The sequence below is a fragment of the Numida meleagris genome, chromosome 10 (assembly GCF_002078875.1).
Source record: "Numida meleagris isolate 19003 breed g44 Domestic line chromosome 10, NumMel1.0, whole genome shotgun sequence".
Taxonomy (NCBI): Eukaryota; Metazoa; Chordata; class Aves; order Galliformes; family Numididae; genus Numida; species Numida meleagris.
In genome coordinates this window covers 4474463-4492513 of record NC_034418.1, presented here as the reverse complement: position 1 = coordinate 4492513, position 18051 = coordinate 4474463, and the positions used below count along the sequence as shown (strand labels likewise).

General features: G+C 41.7%; 2 protein-coding genes across 10 annotated transcripts in view; one reads left to right on the top strand and one right to left on the bottom strand.

The window, feature by feature from the left end:
• The window catches only part of RBL2 (RB transcriptional corepressor like 2), a 20809-nt gene that overhangs the window by 458 nt on the left and 2300 nt on the right, over nucleotides 1-18051 (top strand). The window contains exons 2-21 of one of the 2 annotated variants that reach the window (XM_021408934.1): nucleotides 572-702; nucleotides 1859-2059; nucleotides 4049-4113; nucleotides 6712-6840; nucleotides 7692-7852; nucleotides 7946-8010; nucleotides 8666-8852; nucleotides 9175-9341; nucleotides 9996-10105; nucleotides 10827-10930; nucleotides 11301-11438; nucleotides 11942-12106; nucleotides 12655-12766; nucleotides 13376-13645; nucleotides 14145-14419; nucleotides 14969-15145; nucleotides 15293-15364; nucleotides 15757-15874; nucleotides 16909-17111; nucleotides 17518-17682. In XM_021408934.1, the coding sequence (XP_021264609.1) occupies nucleotides 572-702; nucleotides 1859-2059; nucleotides 4049-4113; nucleotides 6712-6840; nucleotides 7692-7852; nucleotides 7946-8010; nucleotides 8666-8852; nucleotides 9175-9341; nucleotides 9996-10105; nucleotides 10827-10930; nucleotides 11301-11438; nucleotides 11942-12106; nucleotides 12655-12766; nucleotides 13376-13645; nucleotides 14145-14419; nucleotides 14969-15145; nucleotides 15293-15364; nucleotides 15757-15874; nucleotides 16909-17111; nucleotides 17518-17682 (3015 nt within the window). Of the gene's footprint in view, nucleotides 1-571; nucleotides 703-1858; nucleotides 2060-4048; nucleotides 4114-5837; nucleotides 5989-6711; nucleotides 6841-7691; nucleotides 7853-7945; nucleotides 8011-8665; nucleotides 8853-9174; nucleotides 9342-9995; nucleotides 10106-10826; nucleotides 10931-11300; nucleotides 11439-11941; nucleotides 12107-12654; nucleotides 12767-13375; nucleotides 13646-14144; nucleotides 14420-14968; nucleotides 15146-15292; nucleotides 15365-15756; nucleotides 15875-16908; nucleotides 17112-17517; nucleotides 17683-18051 lie in introns of those variants that run through there. The other variant, XM_021408935.1, reaches the window with a different exon arrangement.
• Nucleotides 11882-18051, bottom strand: part of AKTIP (AKT interacting protein) — a 25084-nt gene continuing 18914 nt past the window's right edge. For all 8 annotated transcript variants that reach the window (XM_021408943.1, XM_021408941.1, XM_021408939.1 and 5 more), the window contains 3 exons: nucleotides 15733-15838; nucleotides 14543-14698; nucleotides 11882-13636 (listed from right to left, as the gene is read on the bottom strand). The gene's annotated coding sequence lies outside the window, so the exon portion shown is untranslated. The remainder of the gene's footprint in view (nucleotides 13637-14542; nucleotides 14699-15732; nucleotides 15839-18051) is intronic.

Here is an 18051-nt window from a genome sequence, read left to right as displayed (position 1 = left end):
CGGGCCCGTGCCGCTCTGTGTCCCTAGTCTGCGTGCCCCGCTACGGCGTTGTTTCTCAGTGCGGGGCGACGGTCGGTTACGGCTCGGTTGGAATCAGCTTGCGCCTTTAGCTGCCGAGTCGAGACTGTTCTGTTGTGTAAGAGAGAAACGTGGAAACCTGCTGCTGCGAGCGTTGAGATAGAAAGGAGCAGTGGCTGCTGTTAACTTGTTTTTTCTCTTTACGCGGAGCTAGTACAGAATATCCCTGTAGAAAAGCAGCAGTAGCCCTGTTGCTGAACCGTGGGGCAAGAGTGATGTTTAGCGATGTATCTCACATATTGTGTTGCTGCTGCTTTGATGCTGTCAGCTCTACGCACCGCACTGCTCAGCAGGTGCTGCTCGTGTGGCTGAAGGCACAACGCAGCCAGCGGGCGCTTCAGAACAACGAGATGGCGGCGATGGTGGTGGTGGTGGTGGTGGGGTGATGCCATCAGTTCATAGCACCGTGTTCCATGCCTCGGTGCGGGGCATGGAGCTGCAGGTGTCTGGCAGCTCAGGGAGGGCTTGACGTGCGTCGCGTTCCGCTTCACAGGGCAATGAGCTGCACTGGCTGGCGTGTGCCCTGTACGTGGCCTGCAGGAAAGCCATCCCCACCGTGAGCAGAGGGACGGTGGAGGGAAATTACGTATCCCTGACACGCATTTTGCGCTGCTCGGAACAAAGGTAACTCTTTGTTTTGTCGATTTAAAGCATCTTGAAAAACTCAGAACTGAAGAACAAAGTCCGGGTGTTGTTGTTGCAGAATTTATATGGCAGGGATCTGTGCGCTGTAGCTCATTGCCACGCGGGTAGGATGGTTTTTCACTCATAAGTTGTGAAAACAAATTAGAGATTTAACTTCTCACACTCAAGAGTGGGAGAAAGCGACTCATGAAGAACAGCCTGCACCTGAAGAGCGTGCAAAGTGTGAGCTTCACACACGGGTAGATGCTTTAAGTGGCCCTGAAAATACTCATGCTTTTTGTTTTGGTGAGAATATTTCACTTTTCATCTGTAAGTCCTCTATGAAACAAAAGCGATGCTGGATTCTGATAAACTTTTATCAAGTGATTTTGTCTATCGAATGATGAAGAAAAACTTCTTGAAGCTGATGACAGCAGTATGGTTGTGTGGTAGCCATTCACTAGGTTGGCAAAAAATGGAATGTCCGTGTGAACATGGAGTCCTCTCCCCCTTCCTGCTGGAGTGCTGCTGTTTGTTGAAACAATGCACAAATTTACTTCTAAAACATTTCTTTGTAAATGGGAGGCTCAAGGAACTGAGTAAGGCTGAGTAGTTTCTGCAATTTGGGCTATAAAAGATTGATAACGCTGAACAAAAATATGGGTAGAAAAGCAGCAAAAACCAATGGAAGCCAAATTTATGAACTGAAACGTGTGTTGGTACACTTCCCTTAGTTTTTTACACTTTGGGGAGTCTTCTTAGTGTTCGGCAGAGTTCAGATTTTGTTTCACTGAAGTAAGTAAGTTATTCAGAAATCTGACTCGATAGTAACCGGGCTGCTGGAGCTGGTTGTGTCTGTGTGAGGACAGCCAGGAGCCACAGCCGTACAGTTACTGCGGTCATCAGCTGGGGATGGCAGCGTGCTGTGAGCTGTCTCAGCTCTTCATTGTTTGTGAATGAGGAACTGGCTGTGAACACTTAAAACTGTAATTGTCATGTTTACAATGCTGCTGTTTTATCAGTACGGAAAGTATAAGTTACACTTTTGCTGTAAGTAAATATACAGGTATAGCATGTTTCTGAAAAACAAACAAAGTGAAAACAAAAGCAAACTAAAAGCTCCCCCTCTCAGATCTAACCTGTTCAATATCTTCAGCTTGATTGAGTTTTTTAACAAGATGAAGAAATGGGAAGACATGGCAAATCTACCCTCCCAGTTCCGAGAACGAACTGAAAGACTGGAGAGAAACTTCACGGTTTCTGCAGTGATTTTTAAGAAGTACGAGCCCATTTTTCAGGACATTTTCAGATACCCTCAGGAGGATCAACCTCGTCAGCAGAGAGGAAGAAAACAGAGGTACGGTTCTGTTATTTCCAGACTGATGTTAGACCACGGCTGTTACAAAAAACATAGGTTGTTTGGATATTTTTATTGTGTTTTGAACTGTATTTTCATAGTAGTTCTTTATGGTAACAGAAGTGGTCTGCTGGGCCTCTCTTACAGTGATCTTGGAATCTGCTTTCTCTTCTGTCCGATCTGACAGGGTGTGTGAAGCTCCAAAGCTGATAAGTTTCTGTGATGTGGGGGGGGAAATAAAAGGGGAAGATGAAAATCAGCCCTTAGGCGAAAGAAATGCTATCTGTAGGGTGGAGAAGGCGGAGTGAATCAGATCGCTTTATGATCTGTGCGGCCTCGGTAGCTCGTGGAATGGCTCAGCATGGTGACCTGCCTATTAATTCCTGGAGTTTTCTTTATAGAGGCAGATCTTACGCTTTTTTACTTCATAGTGGAAGCTTTATTTCTCTGTTTCTCAATTTCTTACCATGTTTTCTTTTTCTCCTTGATGTTTTTTGTGAGCATAACATGGTGGCATTTGTAACTAACACTGAGTTGCAGCTGTATTGAGATGAGCACATAACATGGGAATTGCAGCACGTGTATAGTTCTACGGTTAGAAGTCAGCCCTGCTAGTTCGCTTGGATAGCAAAGCATGAAGTCATTTTGAAGATTAAGTCAGAGGATAATTCCAAGTTTTTGTGTGAAGTGTACATGCTTTTAACATTTAAAACCATTCCCTACGTACCCTGATGGAGTAAGCAAATAAATGAATGTAGGCTGACAAAACTACTGGAGAAATTGAGAACGTGACCTCACCTGAGTGAATTTGGCCTGAATGAAAGAAGAATTTCCAACTCTAGTATATAGCACTAAATAAAATAAATAATATTTTATGTATATTATAAATAAGACTTACATTGAATAAGACATATATAGTATAAATAAGACTTACAGAGCAAACAGTGCTTCTAGAAGCAGAGAAAACCCAGCAAAGACTGGCTTACATCGTGCAAACTTTCCTTAGCTTTGAGGCTTGCAGCTGTCTTATGGTCTAAACTGACAGCTACACATAAAAGAAACAGAAGAAAGTCCAGAAGGACTGTGATCATATTTGCTAAAACGTATCTGTGTGCCGCCTTCTTGCTCTAATGCCCTGTCTGGAGGCTGGAATGTGGTGTGCGAAATAGCACTTGGGGTGGTCCATTATATGGAAACTAGCAAGGATGCTGAATTAAAAGAGATGCTAGAGAAGGGTGGGGGCTTTTGTTTGTTTTTATCCCTCCTTGCTGTACATTCATAAGTACGGTTTCTAATTTTTTGAAGAAAAAAAAATAATAATTTAGATGAGTTGATTACTATGCCAGGATTTTCCTGTTACCAAGTACAGCTGCGGAGTGTAGCCAGAAATGTGGAAGTGAATGCTCGGGATGGATGCAGAGGAAAACTGGTCTAAGTAGCAGGGCTAAGAAGTAACTGGCCGTGGGTAGGTACAGAGCTTCTGATTGGCAGAAGAGCCTCATGAACAACTAGGTAAAAACAGTAGAGGAGCTTAGTGTTGATTATTGTTGTTATTTGTTGTATTTCAAAATTCTCCATGTTATGTAAAATTCTATGCAAAAATGCTTTACTGAAGTACGTGGCTGTGAACAAACAGCGTGTTAATCTCAGCATGCTGTGTAACATGTGCCTCGCAGAACATGTACACGTGCTTATATTGCTCAGAATGCTTAAGAAGAAGGCATTCCAGGTCTGGTGCTCTGTTACGTTGATGTAGTGACATTTGAATCCTGTGCTGGGGTTTCCCCTTGTGTCTGCAGTAAAGCTCCGAGCAGCTACTGTGTTACTTCAGTCAGGTTTTTGGTTTTGTTTTTTTTTGGGGGGGAGGGACGTGGTTAAGATTTTAGGTGCTCTGTGGCAAAGCTTAACTTTCTTTCAGAACGATGGAATGTCCGTCTGTCTTAATTCACCGAGCTTCTTGTGTCTTCTCGCTGTGTTTTTCCCCAAAAGGCGACAGCCGTGCACGGTGACTGAAGTTTTCCAGTTTTGTTGGGTGCTGTTTGTTCATGCCAAAGGTAAGAGATTTGAAGGGGGCTGAATTCTACAAACCTGTTCTTGTTAGTCTGTATCAGTCTGTAAACATTAGGTGGCTGCAGGCCCTTAGCAGGAAGTGCCTTACTGGGGCAGCCTGGACAAAAGCACTTGAAATTTCTGCAGCCGTATGTTTTACCATTATCTAAGGTAAGCAGTGTGTCCAGACAGTTCGATAGTTTTATATGAAGTACTGCTACAATATTTCCTGTATTTTGGCAATTTAGGCTGTAATTCCAAGGGAAAATTAGCTTAGAGTTTTAGACAATTCATGTTTAGACACAGTTGTAGTTAATATAAAGTATTGTTTTATGTTCCGTAGGAACAAAGATGATTTTAAATTCCTCATAAGTTTCCAACAGCGGTGATAATATGTAATGGATTCTTTTCTATAACTTAACAAAAATGTGTCATAGAACTGAAGCTGAGGGTACTTCCATGGCATTCTCACAGACAGTGTTTTTGATTTTTTGACCTACCCTCCACTCATACACACCTTTTACAGTGCATATATCAATTGTATTGAATAATCATATGCATTACTGAGTAGGTCTGCATCTTTCTGCCAAGGATGATTATCTCTTGCTTTTTGGACATGGCAGTGTGTGTGTAAATGGCTGGCTGGCTTGAAGACTCAGATTCCCTCAGAACATACGTGTGGAAATGCTCTGCTACAGACTTCTGTGGAAACAGAGCAGGGAAGAGCCAGCATATTGCAATAATCTATTGCCTTTATTGTAAAAGCACCCTTAAAGCTAATAAGAATAGCAGAGGATTTCAGTCATTTTTCTTCTTAATGACTGATTTGAGAAAAAGACAGGAGGGAACAGAAGTAAATCCTTTGGCATGAAGGACAGAGAAGCTCCCTGAAATTTTCGGCTGAAGTTGTTCAGTCGAGCAACATAATCTCCAGTCTGTCATCATTAGGAATTGATTCATGTAATGTTCAGGTGAGAGTTCACTTGGAGTTCTTTAGACATAAGTTAGATAGTATTCTGGTCCATTTGTAATTTCCAGAGAGTTCTTACACTTGCTGTGGGAACTTGATGAGAAAAGAGAGCTTGTGGGACGGTTGGTGTTTGGGATTGCAAGGTGAATTGGTGCTAGGTTGCCCGCAGTGTGATGTATCTCATTGGTTGCTTTTGAGAAGAGGACACTGTAGGTTGTCCAGTGTGGAATTACCTGGCAGTAGCTTGTCCCATCCAGCTTAGCCTTTCTTTTTGCCGCACAGCAGAGGGTTGCCAGCAGGCTTCACTTTGGAAAAGTTACTGGCAATATCCCTGGGTCTTTGTAGAAGATGAGGAAGGCTGTGAGTGCTGCACCAAACAGCTGTGTCCTGTGTGGAAGCTGCTGCTTCTGCACAGGCTGCAGGTGGCACCGGAGCAGGTGCACGGGGTCTGAGCGAGTCTGGCTCTTGCTGAGTGATTGGTTAGTGTGTTTGAGTAACTAGGTCATCAATTAGCTACGTGTTAATTGGCAAGCAGTTTCAGACATACAAATCAACTTTGTAGACCTGGACGCTGTGTTGATAACATAGCCAATTAAGTTTCACAAGATGAAACAAAAAATTACAGTACTTATAAACTGCGAAATTAGTAAGTGACTAGTGGTAACTTTATTAAAGCGTGGCAGTACAGAAGTGTAAACTCAGCCTATACCATCGGAGGAACTGAATATTCCCCATTTGTTTGCTGTGCTTTGAGGGCTGGCAGTAATCCTTATCATGGCAACCGCACACTGCTGGCAAGTTGAGGCTTGTCACCATGAGATTTCTGCGAGCCTCAGCATCGCTGTGCTCAGTTTCACAAGTGCAGAAGGCACAGATCTTGCTCGTACGTTGGTATACGCTGCAGAGGAAGGTAGTGACCTTTTCTGGCAATAAAGCTGCTCTTGTGCACTGCTTTTAAGAATTTATTTTTACACTCTATAACTTTTTAATTTCTTTAAAATAGAAATTAAAAAAAAAAAAGATCTCTCCTGCATCGAGGTAACTGGTTCGTATGATTTCATGCTTGGTGGAAGGGAGCAGTAAGCTGTTGTTTGAAATGGCACTGACTTTAACAAATCGTTTTTATGGAACTGCTGGTGGTGTAAAATGAGATTTATTTTGAGTCGCTGTCAGTAGCCACTGCTGGGCTAGATTTTATGTTTATGAGGTTGATCCTGGTATGGCAGTCACTCTGTTATGATATTAATTAACTTTTTGCTGTTATATTTAGGACTTTGATTTCTGTCATGAAGTTTCAGTGGTTTGGAAAGAACTGATGAAAGTGCGCAGTTAATACAAATTTCATTTCTTTACTTCCAATTATCTACCTTGAAATTATTTTTTCACAAACATGGAATCAGAAAACTGAACATAAACGTGAACTAAAGCAATTATACGTGCTGTATGCTATGAACTGTGTGCCTGTCTTACTCCCTGGGTTTCTATCCAGATATTGATGATCTAGTCACCAAAATCCGTGCTTCAAGAACTCCACTGCTGATGGGAAACACAAATCTCAATAGTTTTGTTTTGTAAAATAATTTTAAGTCTATGCTAATATAAACTAATCTCATTTATCTTTCTCGTATTGAAGGTAATTTTCCCATGATCAGTGATGACTTGGTCAACTCCTATCATCTCTTGTTATGTGCTTTGGATCTAGTGTATGGAAATGCTCTCCAGTGTCCTAACCATAAAGAACTTCTGAACCCCAGTTTTAAAGGTATGTTGGAAAAAAAAGTCTGCGTGGACTTCTGAGGCTGTTGAAATGGATATGAACATACATAGCAGAGAATAAATTGAATGATAGTGCTTTGAAATACGTGGGAATTATTATTTCCTCTGGCTACACAGTTATATTTCTACCAGTGTAGTGGAGTAACGCATTATTGAATTTTGTAAATAGTGTATTCAGTGAGGAACTCAATGTCCTATGGGAATAGCATGGAAGGACTTTCCAAACGAAACGTTTTGTTAATGATACGTTCATGTCAGTGAAAGGGGTGCAATGACCCAGTCATGATGGGACACAGTCACATCGTAGAGATCCCAGGCAGCAGTTTGGGAAGGTCCTGTGCTCAGATACAAGGCAGGCACCTCGACTGTTTCTCTCTCCTTCTTGGGTTGTTCCTTCTCAAAATAATGGAAACATGGGTTGACTTGGTAACTAAAAACATGAGTGAACGGTGAGAAGCTTCCACTGAATCTAGGAGGTAACTCCTTCAGTGCCTGTGCTTCATTTTCAGTATTGTGGAGTATTTACTGCCTTGTAGTGGCTTGGAGATGAACAGAGACCATTATCTCAAATTGATTTGAATAAATGTTATAGTTCACAAGTGCTACTACATTTTTCTACTAGAACTGATATTTTTTAATCACCAAATATCTAAACTTTTTAGGTTTGTCACTGGAAGGGCAGTTTTGATAAGATTATCCCATTAAGGATGCACTGCATTTCTTTCAAGGGAACAAACTAGTTTACTATTTAAATTTCAGACTACCTAGGCCACATAGCATAGAATTTGAGTTTAGTAAGGCACAAATTTACAAAATGAAAACTGTTTGCAATTACAGGTCTACCTGAAGACTTTCATAGTAAGGATTATAAAGTATCATCTGACCCTCCCTGCATCATTGAAAAACTGTGTTCGCTACATTACGGATTAGTTTTAGAAGCAAAAGGCATCAAGGAGCATTTCTGGAAGCCGTACATTCGGAAACTTTTTGACAAGAAGGTTGGTCAGTGCATTCAGGATGCAGAAAAATGCTTCCCTACTTCTTAGCTTCTGAACTTTAACAACTCAAATATCCATTCTTTGCTCTTACAGCTTTTAAAAGGAAAAGATGAGAATCTGACTGGATTTCTAGATCCTGGAAACTTTGGAGATAGCTTGTGAGTCAACTTGTGCTTTGGCCTGCATTTGTATCCCTTTGGTTTATTATCTGTCTTAACATGAATACTAGCTAGTTTATAAATGTGTTACTATTTGTGTATTATATTAGAAGGTGTTTCAGCTCTTTTTCTTTGATGGCTGAGGCATCAGAGGAATGATTTTCAGTACAGCATTGCCTGATGTCTGCTTCTGTTTATATGTTTCCATGTTTTTTTCTATATAACGTAAAGTGTTAGGAAGAAAAAGCTGTGGGGCACACTGAGTGGGAGGCAGGCAGGAGGGAAGGATCAAGTGCGGTGATGTTCCGTGCTTTTTAATCCTAGAGGTACTATGGTGTGCATTTAAATGGTACAGAAATGGTAAGTGCAGTTTATGGTGATGTGATGCTGCCTAAGTTCTGAGGAGTTCGGAGCCAAATACCAGTTCTCTGCGTTGTGTTACGCTCCTCCTGTGGCTACTCCAAATGGCAAGCCATCAGGTACAAAGGAAAAGTAATGCCACCGTCATGCGTAAGATATCGTAGGTTTTACATGAGGCTGAAGGAAGTTGTGAGGTAGACCTCTGACAGGCCAGAAGCGTGCTCAGTCAGAAAGCAGGTAAAGAGAGCACTGTCTAAATAAAGGGGTTTTCTGTCTGTCTTTTCCTTCCTTGTAGCAAAGCCATCAACAAGGCCTATGAGGAGTATGTTTTGTCAGTAGGAAATCTCGACGAGCGAATATTTCTTGGGGAGGATGCAGATGAAGAAATTGGAACTCTCACACGGTGCTTAAATACACCCTCAGGAACGGAAACAGCCGAGCGAGTACAAGTGAAGCATAATTTGCAGCAACACTTTGACAGAGTGAGTCTGGCACCACCTCTTGCCGTTTTATGGAGGAGGAGTTGTCCAATTCTGGTGTTTCAGGGTGAGGTCATTTTGTCACTGCTCACACGTTTCTGTGCTGGTATTTGATGCAGACATCCGAGTGACACAGATAGCTCCGTCATTGCTGGCTGTTACTGAGACATGAACTGGTTTGGGTGGTTTGATTCCTGCTCTCTTTTCCCAGATATATACTGCAACCAGTTAAGAAAGCATTCTAGTGCCTGTCACCCCCAGGTTATGAGCTCTACGTTTTGTGATAATGCGCAGATAGATGCCTTTTTTTTTTTTTTCTTTTTAGTCTAAATCGCTTCGGGTTACGACCCCCCTCACTGGCCGCAAGTACATTAAGGAGAGCAACCCCTACGTGACGCCTGTTTCCATAGCAACATACAGCTTGAGCCGCCTTCATACCATGCTGGCTGGGCTGAAAAATGCCCCCAGTGAAAATCTGGAGCAAATCTTCAGGTAGGTTTGATGCTTAGCTAACAGAAAAACTGGTTTAAAAGTGAAATTACAATAACAGATGTTACTGCTAAATGGCGTCATTTAGAAGGTGAAGTTTTGGAAGTCTTGAAGTGGAAGAGGAGCGAGAGGGACATTTAACTTTAAAAAGGCTCTTGTCTTTTATTTCTACATGTTCAACCTTGGGACTGCTGTAAGAACACACAACATTCTCAACCCAGCATTCTGAGCTTCTCTACCAGCAAACTGCAAATGCCTTTTTTTCAGGAGTTCTCTTTTTACAAATTAGCAAGCTTCACCACCTGGCAACTCATTCCATACTGGAGGATATTGAAAATAATTTCTTTTTCTCCGTGTACATAAATTTTCCCCTCAGGCACATGATATTATAAAGCACTTTTTATATCACATGGCATGTGTTGTTCAGTACTATATCACGAAGCGATGTGCACGCTCACTGCAGTACAATACGCTGTGGGTGTCTCACAGTGTATGTGCAGCAAGGCACGTGGGGGTGTGTTTGCATTGCTATCTATCAAAGATATTTATGGTTTCATGCTTTAATCATATTGTAGGGTTTTTGGTTTTTTTTGTGTGTGTTTTTGTGTTTGTTTTGTCTTAGCAGAAATAGTACATTGAAATAGCTTGTATTTTCAGGGCATGTTCCAGAGATCCTTCGCAATCTATTGCAAGCAGAGTAAAAGAAATGTGTGAAGTATACTGCCAGAGCATGCAGTCTGAAGAAGAATTCAGTCATTTGTCCAAAGGTGGGAAACATTTTACTTGCATAAATAGGAATTCATGTGCATTTAAAAACATTGCTCTCTTCCACATAAACTTTGTCTTACGGAGAGGCTGTGCTTTAGCACAAGAGTCTTTTCTATTCTGCCTTTTCCTGCTAGCCTTAAGATAGGGCAACTTTCAGCCCTGGATAAACGTTCATAATCATACTTGGTGTAAATCATTGGAATTTCATGATACTCTTATGTTCTACAGAAGGGAGGAAAGAAAAGCACTCCGAATTATTTTTCTTCTTTCAAATCTAAGAATGTATTTCTTTAAATAATAATAGTAATAATTAAAAAAATAGGCCTTATGTGCTTTGTATCTGTTCTCGTCCACGCAGTTGCTTCCTTTTGTCTTGCACAGTGTACTTGGATCCCCACAGAGCTTTTCCAAACAGTGTATTTCCTGATGTTGGAATACTTTACATTTCAGCAGTGTTAAGGATTGTTCTTATACGTGGTGCTTTCTGTCAGGTTCTGAGCTCAGTAATAAGCTGTTGTGCTCTGCAATCACAGATCAGTGCAATAGAGGAGAGTGATTCATTAACCCTTTAGCATTAGTGCAGTTTAGTCCTGAAGGCAACGTAGCCACAGCTGCACAGAAATCCACACGAGAATAAACTGTTTTATCTCTGTTGTTTAAGATAAATAATGATTCTTTTGTCGCAATTCACAATACTGTTTCTGTTTACAATTCCTGCAGATGCTGCCAGCAAGCATTTCCGTCGCGCTGAGGTGCTCTACTACAAGGTTTTGGAGTCGGTCATTGAGCAAGAGAGGAGGAGACTGGGAGACACCGACTTATCTGTAAGGACAACTGCTCCATTTGTACCTTATTTTTAAAGTTGGATCTACAAAAAAGAAATTGCTTATAGGACAAGATAATGCTATTTGAAATGAATAAATCTCTGAGAAGTAGTTGGAAAGCATACCTGAATGGAGGAAAAACTGTACAAGAAACCAAAACAAAAGCAAAAAAAAAAAAAAGCAAACAAAAAGGATATGTAAAATTTATAAAGAATAATCTTAATTTGGATTCTGTTCCGTCACATACAAAAGAAAATCTCTTTCTAACAGCTTGATAATCTAATCCTGCTGTTGAGGCAGAATAGAAAGCATTGTACTGTTCTGTAGTTACACTGTCAGTGAAGCATTGAAGTGGGCACCTCTCTTGCAGGCTGTACTGGAGCAAGATGTGTTCCATCGCTCTCTGCTGGCGTGCTGCCTTGAGATCGTCACCTTTACGTATAAGCTGCCTGGAAACTTTCCCTTCATCACTGAGATATTTGACATTCCAGTTTATCACTTTTATAAGGTAAAGTGTGTAATAGCTAAAAATGTGGATCAAGACCTGCATACTCTTGGCTTATATTAATCTCTTTACTTAAATGCTAAATTGTGCATTAACTCTTCATCCTTTGCATTTTTGCCCATTTTTGTATTGAGAATATTTTACAGCTGGCTTGGGCACTTACAAATCAGAACACTGTTAATGAGTTGTTTAACACAGGAGCAGCATCTGAGCAACTGTCCTTTATCTTGAGCTAGTGACCAGGGATCCTGAGCTGCTGGTGCAGCAGTGCTGCTTGACATGCTTCACTGCTAGTTCAGGAAGGTATGAATACCTGCCTTCTGAGAAGCTTGCAGACCGCCAGCTGATGGAACTATAGTGATGCAGTCTAATAATTGCACTAGTCTCTTTCTTGAAAATTGAGGAATTAATTTTATTGTAAGAAGAAATATATGAAAACAAGTATATTAGACTCAGTCACTGATTTATTCAGTATTGCATGGACTTCATCCTTCTCTGCTTTACAGGTAATTGAGGTATTCATTAGAGCAGAAGATGGCCTTTGTCGGGAAGTAGTAAAACACCTTAATCATATTGAAGAACAGATCTTGGAAAGCATGGCCTGGAAACAGGAATCCATATTGTGGGACAGAATCAGAGATAACGACAACAAAGTTCCTAGCTGTGAAGAGGTGAGTGCTTCTTTGTATTCCATAACACGTCTCGCATCTTTTCCTGTTCAGACAGGATGGCAGAGAGCAGACATCAGCTCTTGAAGGAGAGGCTTTGCATGCCCGAAGTTCAGTTTCTCCCTCCAAGCTAAGCAGGGCAGAGAAAGAGTATGTGTGTTTGTCCATGGCGTGTTATCGCTGTACAGACATCCCCGTGCAGACATCCAGCTGATGTGACTCACCCCATAGTTACATAGAGTAGCAGCACAATGAATAATGAACAGGGGAGGTATGAAACAATCACACCTGAAAAAATTGCTACAGAAATGTGGTTAAGTACAGACTCTTAATTATACTCACAGATAGATTATTACAGGGTTGTATCTTCTAGAGTAGTACGATCATTATCAAGTGTTTAATTTAAATTTTCAGTAATTTTTCAATGCTCTTCCTTGTTCTTTTCCTCCATATAGTTTCACTGTTCAACGTTTTTAGTCTAGAAGTTTTAAAATTCGGTTATGCTTTGAATCTGTGCTACAGACACACTAATAAAAGCACAACTATTTTAGGTCATGCCACCTCAGTATTTTGAGAGATCTGCTGCCAGCAGTGTTGTGGGTTCTCCATTGACACCAAGGCGATTAAACGAGGTCCGTGCTGAAACCGGAGGCCTCGGAAAAGGTGAGCTATTTTTTTAAGCACAACGTATTTATCAGTCTTAAACCACGCCTTGAATTTACAAATCTAAATGGCATACAGGAAGGAAGCTGCTGTAATCTTAATGTACAGTCAGGCACAAATGAGGCACTTGTAAATGGTATTTCTGTTGTAACTCGCATAGTTAAGTCAGATATCTAAGACAGAAACATTAATTATTTCAGATCAAAATAGTCCTGTGTCAGAGTGGTTTCAGGAGTTTATGCATATTAACAATACGTGCACACACGCGTACATGTATGAACACCTCCGTTCTAATCAGTAGCACCTAAACAGCTCGTTTTCTTGTTACACCAGATTAAAAGCTCCACGAGTTCTGCGAGGCTTCAGGTTTTTTTCTGGGAAACTAAAACATAATACTTGTGCTGAGAAAAGGATATTCAACACCACGTTATTTGAGATTGAGTCATCTCATAATCTGTATGCCACAGACGTAGACATTAGTATTTTTCAATGCTTCCAGCTGTCTTGTTTTGGTTCTCATCAAATTTCTTTTATGTATTTGTATAATAAGGGATTTTAGAACAAGATTTAGTTGTTGTTTTTTTGTTTTTTTTTCTTTTAAATCCTCAGGCATTTCTTCTCCTACAACCCTGTATGACAGATACAGTTCTCCTACAGCCCATCCTACACGGAGAAGGCTGTTTGTTGATAACGAAAATACCTCTGACAATGGAACTCCAGTCAGAGTTTCCCAGCAGCCCGTGGTAAATACGGTGCCCGTGCAGAATGTGAATCCTGAAGCAGTGTCAGTAACTCCAGTGCCTGGCCAGACACTGGTTACAGTAGCAACCGCCACTGTAACAGCCAATAACGGGCAAACTGTGACCATACCTGTACAAGGTAAGAGAATAGCGGGTGTCGGATTAGGCTGGTTTCTATCCACGTGTCAGTGTGCAGTAAGGGGATATGGGGGAAACAGCATGCCCAGAGCAAAAAAAGCGGGTTTAAGAATTAAAGAAGAATTTAGAATTTCATCTATCTATGAATAGATTAGCAGAATTTAGAGACAGGACACTGACAGCACAAACTTCTTCCAGTGACTGTGTATTAGTGACTTAGTTATTTCAGTGAGCCTTGCGTCCTCAACTGGAGGAAAGTGACATTATTATTAAAGATTAGTTCAATTTCATTATCATCTTGTCTCCTTAATGATAAGAAGTTCAAAGTATTCTGCTGAAACATTCTGTATCTATAATATACTACAAATTATAAGCAACTAATATAAGATTTACTGAATTATTTTTAAAAAGCCTTAACAAAAAACACCATTGCCACTGAACAAACCACCATCTGCCTCACCACAACTTGCTCTTATGTCAGACTCTTTCTTAAATTACAGGTATCGCCAATGAAAATGGAGGAATAACTTTCTTCCCAGTGCAGGTAAACGTAGGGGCCCAGCCTCAAGCTGTCTCTGGTTCCATTCAGCCCCTCAGTGCCCAGGCTCTCGCGGGCACCCTGAGCACTCAGCTGCCTGGGGCAACGCTTCAGCTCCCGGGGCAGGTCACGGTTCAGCACATCACACCTGGAGAGCCGAGACAGGCCCAGCACCTCACTGCTGCCGCAGCCGCTAGGCCCCGGAAGATGGGCTCGCTTTCCCTCTTCTTTAGAAAGGTACTTCTCAGCCTCATTTGTGCTTTGCTAAGTTTGTATTCTGGTTGCTCTTCTGTGATACTAAAATATTTCCTTATTTCTAATATTAGTAAGAGAATATTTAGTTTCAAAGATAATGCGTACCTTTTGATTATTCAGCTCCATGCCTGCAGAGTAGATTTCCTGTGCAGGCAGTTTCTCCCTGCTGGAGCAGATGAACAGTACAGCTGTCCCAAGTTCTGAAGTAGCTTTACATCCGTGGCTAGCAGCAGCTTAAAGGTGTCCATCTTCTTCAAGGCTCTTTTAAAGGAAGAAATTCACCTTTGAAATATTCTTATTTATTCAGTACAGCACTTTCTATAGGTGCTGTTTCTGTACTTCAGATAATTGCAGAATTTAAAAACATGCTGTCTTAGCATTTATTTCTATATGCAAAAAAAGTTAATTTTGGTATTTGTCATTAGTTCATCATGTGCACAAGCTCTAGAGAGCGTGCATGTCTGAACTATGCTCTAGCCTGGATAAGGAGCACTGTTGCTGTGGTCCTAGGCACTGTCTCTTTTCCACCAGGTGTATCATTTAGCTAGCGTTCGTCTGCGGGATCTCTCTGTCAAGCTGGATATCTCTGATGAGCTACGGAAAAAGGTCTGGACATGTTTTGAGTATTCCTTGATGCACTGCCCTGAAATCATGATGGACAGGCATTTGGATCAGCTGCTGATGTGTGCTATCTACGTAATGGCTAAGGTAAGCTGAATAAAAATGTGTTCTTTAAGGCTTGGTAGTCCAGAGATTGCTCACACAACCCACAAAACAACCTCACCAAATCAAACGGTGGGGAAAAAAAAAACAACAAAAAACCACTACAGAAGAACTCATGCTCTGTGTTCGTAGGTTACTAAGGAAGACAGATCGTTCCAGAACATTATGCGCTGCTACCGGACACAACCACAAGCCAGGAGTCACGTAAGCACAGATAGAAATCTCCCTGTTCCCAAAGGAGAACCAAGGCATTTAATAAATGACATCACCTAATACTAAGTAAGATTTAATATTAAATGATGCAGTCTCTGAGCCACCGTCCTTAAAAATAGCAGTCATACCCAAACCCTGTACTTCTGAAAGCTTCTTTTGTTCGGCTATACCTGTACTTGAAAATATCTTCACTTACAACTTACATCAACAGTGCCTACTGGATAACAATCCAATTAGGAGGCTGCCTGCATTTTCCCCTCCAGAAAACAATGTGATGTCAGACACGGTGTTCTGAAAAGCAGATGTGTCAAGCAGAATGTTGCTTCCCAGCTGTGTAACTGCACATCAGTCATACTCACTGTTCTGCTCTTGTTTCTCCACAGGTGTATCGGAGCGTCCTGATAAAAGGCAGGAGACGCCGCCGCCAGTCTGGCAGCAGTGACAGCGGCAGCCAGCAGAACTCACCTACAGAGAGAAGTAAGGAGAGAAGTAAAGAAAGAAGTGAGTGTTTCCAAATTACAGATGTTTGGTTTCGATCCCACTTTCAAAACAGTATATGCAGAGTACAAGTTGGACTTTGTGTCACCCCACACGCTAAGCAGTTCCTTCTTTGATAAACGTAGCTACAGTTAAGCACATACTGACAGCATACAAGAGCTGCTAACTGAAGCTTAGCATTACACCTGCTTTGACAGTACAGTTTTGAACCTGTCACTGTGTGCGTTTACCCTAAGAGTGTACAATGATAGCAGCCTGCACTCCTCAGCTAAGTTTGTACACCAGAGAACATGTTGTAGAGTGAAAGTAGATCAGTGCCAGCTGATGTTCATAGCTACTTCCTTACAACAGTCATGGAGCTGCAGCAGTTTCTTGTAATAGCTTAGCAGAGAGGTGGTAGCTGGCTGGCTTCATAGATAAAAACCAGCCACTCACAGCATCTAGTTCAGCACATCGGATGTTTCTGGAGTGCAGACAAAGATTCTTTCCCTGATAGTTGAACTAACATGTTTTCCCTTGAATGAACTCTTGCATAGAAAAGCAAGTAGGTGAGGATGCATATTCTTACAACCAGCTTTCAAGATACTTAATAGATGACAGTATAATTGTAGGTCTTAATGTTTTCTGTCACAAAAAGGTGGCAAGGAGGGGAGGAACAAAAATAACATATTTCACAACTTCCCACATTAAACCAGCAAAAATACCACTAAGCCAAATATTTCTACCATTTGCTGCAAAAAGACTGACATTCCTTGTTGGAAATTGTACCAGCTGGCAACAAGGGAAGAGCTGCTGTTAATATTATAGGAGAAATGCCTGAGAAAAGAAATTTTAGTCAGAAAAACCACTTTCAGCTCATCCAGTAAGCTGTTAGAAATGAAGTGTTCCTGCAGCTATACTCAGCAGTTAGCCGGTCTCCTGTAAGGGAGGATGCTAAGCAGGATCACCGGTACTGACAGCAGGCTCCTGCTCACTGCGGGGGACTGAGACGCAGAGCAGCTGTGGCTGGGTGAAGGACTTTGTGCTTGTCTCCGCAGCGAGCAGAGACTCCAGCCCCGTGATGCGCTCCAGCAGCACCCTGCCTGTGCCGCACCCCAGCAGCGCTCCTCCCACTCCCACCCGCCTGACCGGCGCCAACAGCGACAGCGAGGAGGAGGAGCGAGGAGACCTCATACAGTTCTACAACAACATCTACATCGAGCAGATCAAAGAATTTGCCCTGAAATATACTTCACATGGGGTAAGATGGCGCTGCGCTTCTTGTTAGTAAATACATCTTTACTGTGCGTGCCGTACAATATTCTTAGCTAACCTCATCTTAAGGAAAGCAAATTCAAGGAGTATTTGTTTTCATGACAAAAATTCCAGTTCAGGGATATACTCTGGCACTGAAATATTCAGCCCTTTTGCTGCCTAGTTGCTGTTTCCTCCTGCACGAAATACACAGCACCGAGCAGCGTCATCCACCAGCCTCAGATACAGTTAAGTGAAATACTGGTATTGCCTAGGCGTACAACAAAACCTGCCCTGTTCTAAGTAAGGCTATGACTGTAGTTGGGAAAAAATCTAAACTACGTTTAAGATGACCAGCTTACAAAAGCCTTCCCGTAGATAGCAGCTGAGTGTGTTTTTTTCCTCCTGAGCAGACGGACTCTCCTCCACTCTCGCCCTACCCCTTTGTGAGAATTGGCTCTCCTCGCAGAATACAGCTGTCCCAGAATCACCCGGTGTACATCTCGCCACACAAAAACGAGTCTACTCTCTCTCATCGAGAGAAAATATTCTATTATTTCAGCAGCAGCCCATCTAAGGTAAGACTAAAGGGATTTAGTGTGGTTTTATAAATCCTTAATTCTGCCATTTATTTTGGGACGTGGCATTAGAGAAGATTGCACAACGTTCCTTGTAGTTTACATTGTTAAAGGTGTACTCTGTCACCTAAGGCTCTCCAAATTGTCAGTTTACAGATCTAAGAAGCTAGAGAGCGATTAGGTATCCACAGTACTTGTGTACTTTCAAAAGCTACCCTTGGTCATGGTGCACATGAAAGGCCCAGAAGGGACATCAGTAACACCACAGGATGGGGCAGTCGGCATGAAGACTCAAAGAGTGCAACATGCAGTACAGTCATTCCCTCTCACCTGCTTAATGGGGAAAAACATCTCTTAGCATGAAAAGAC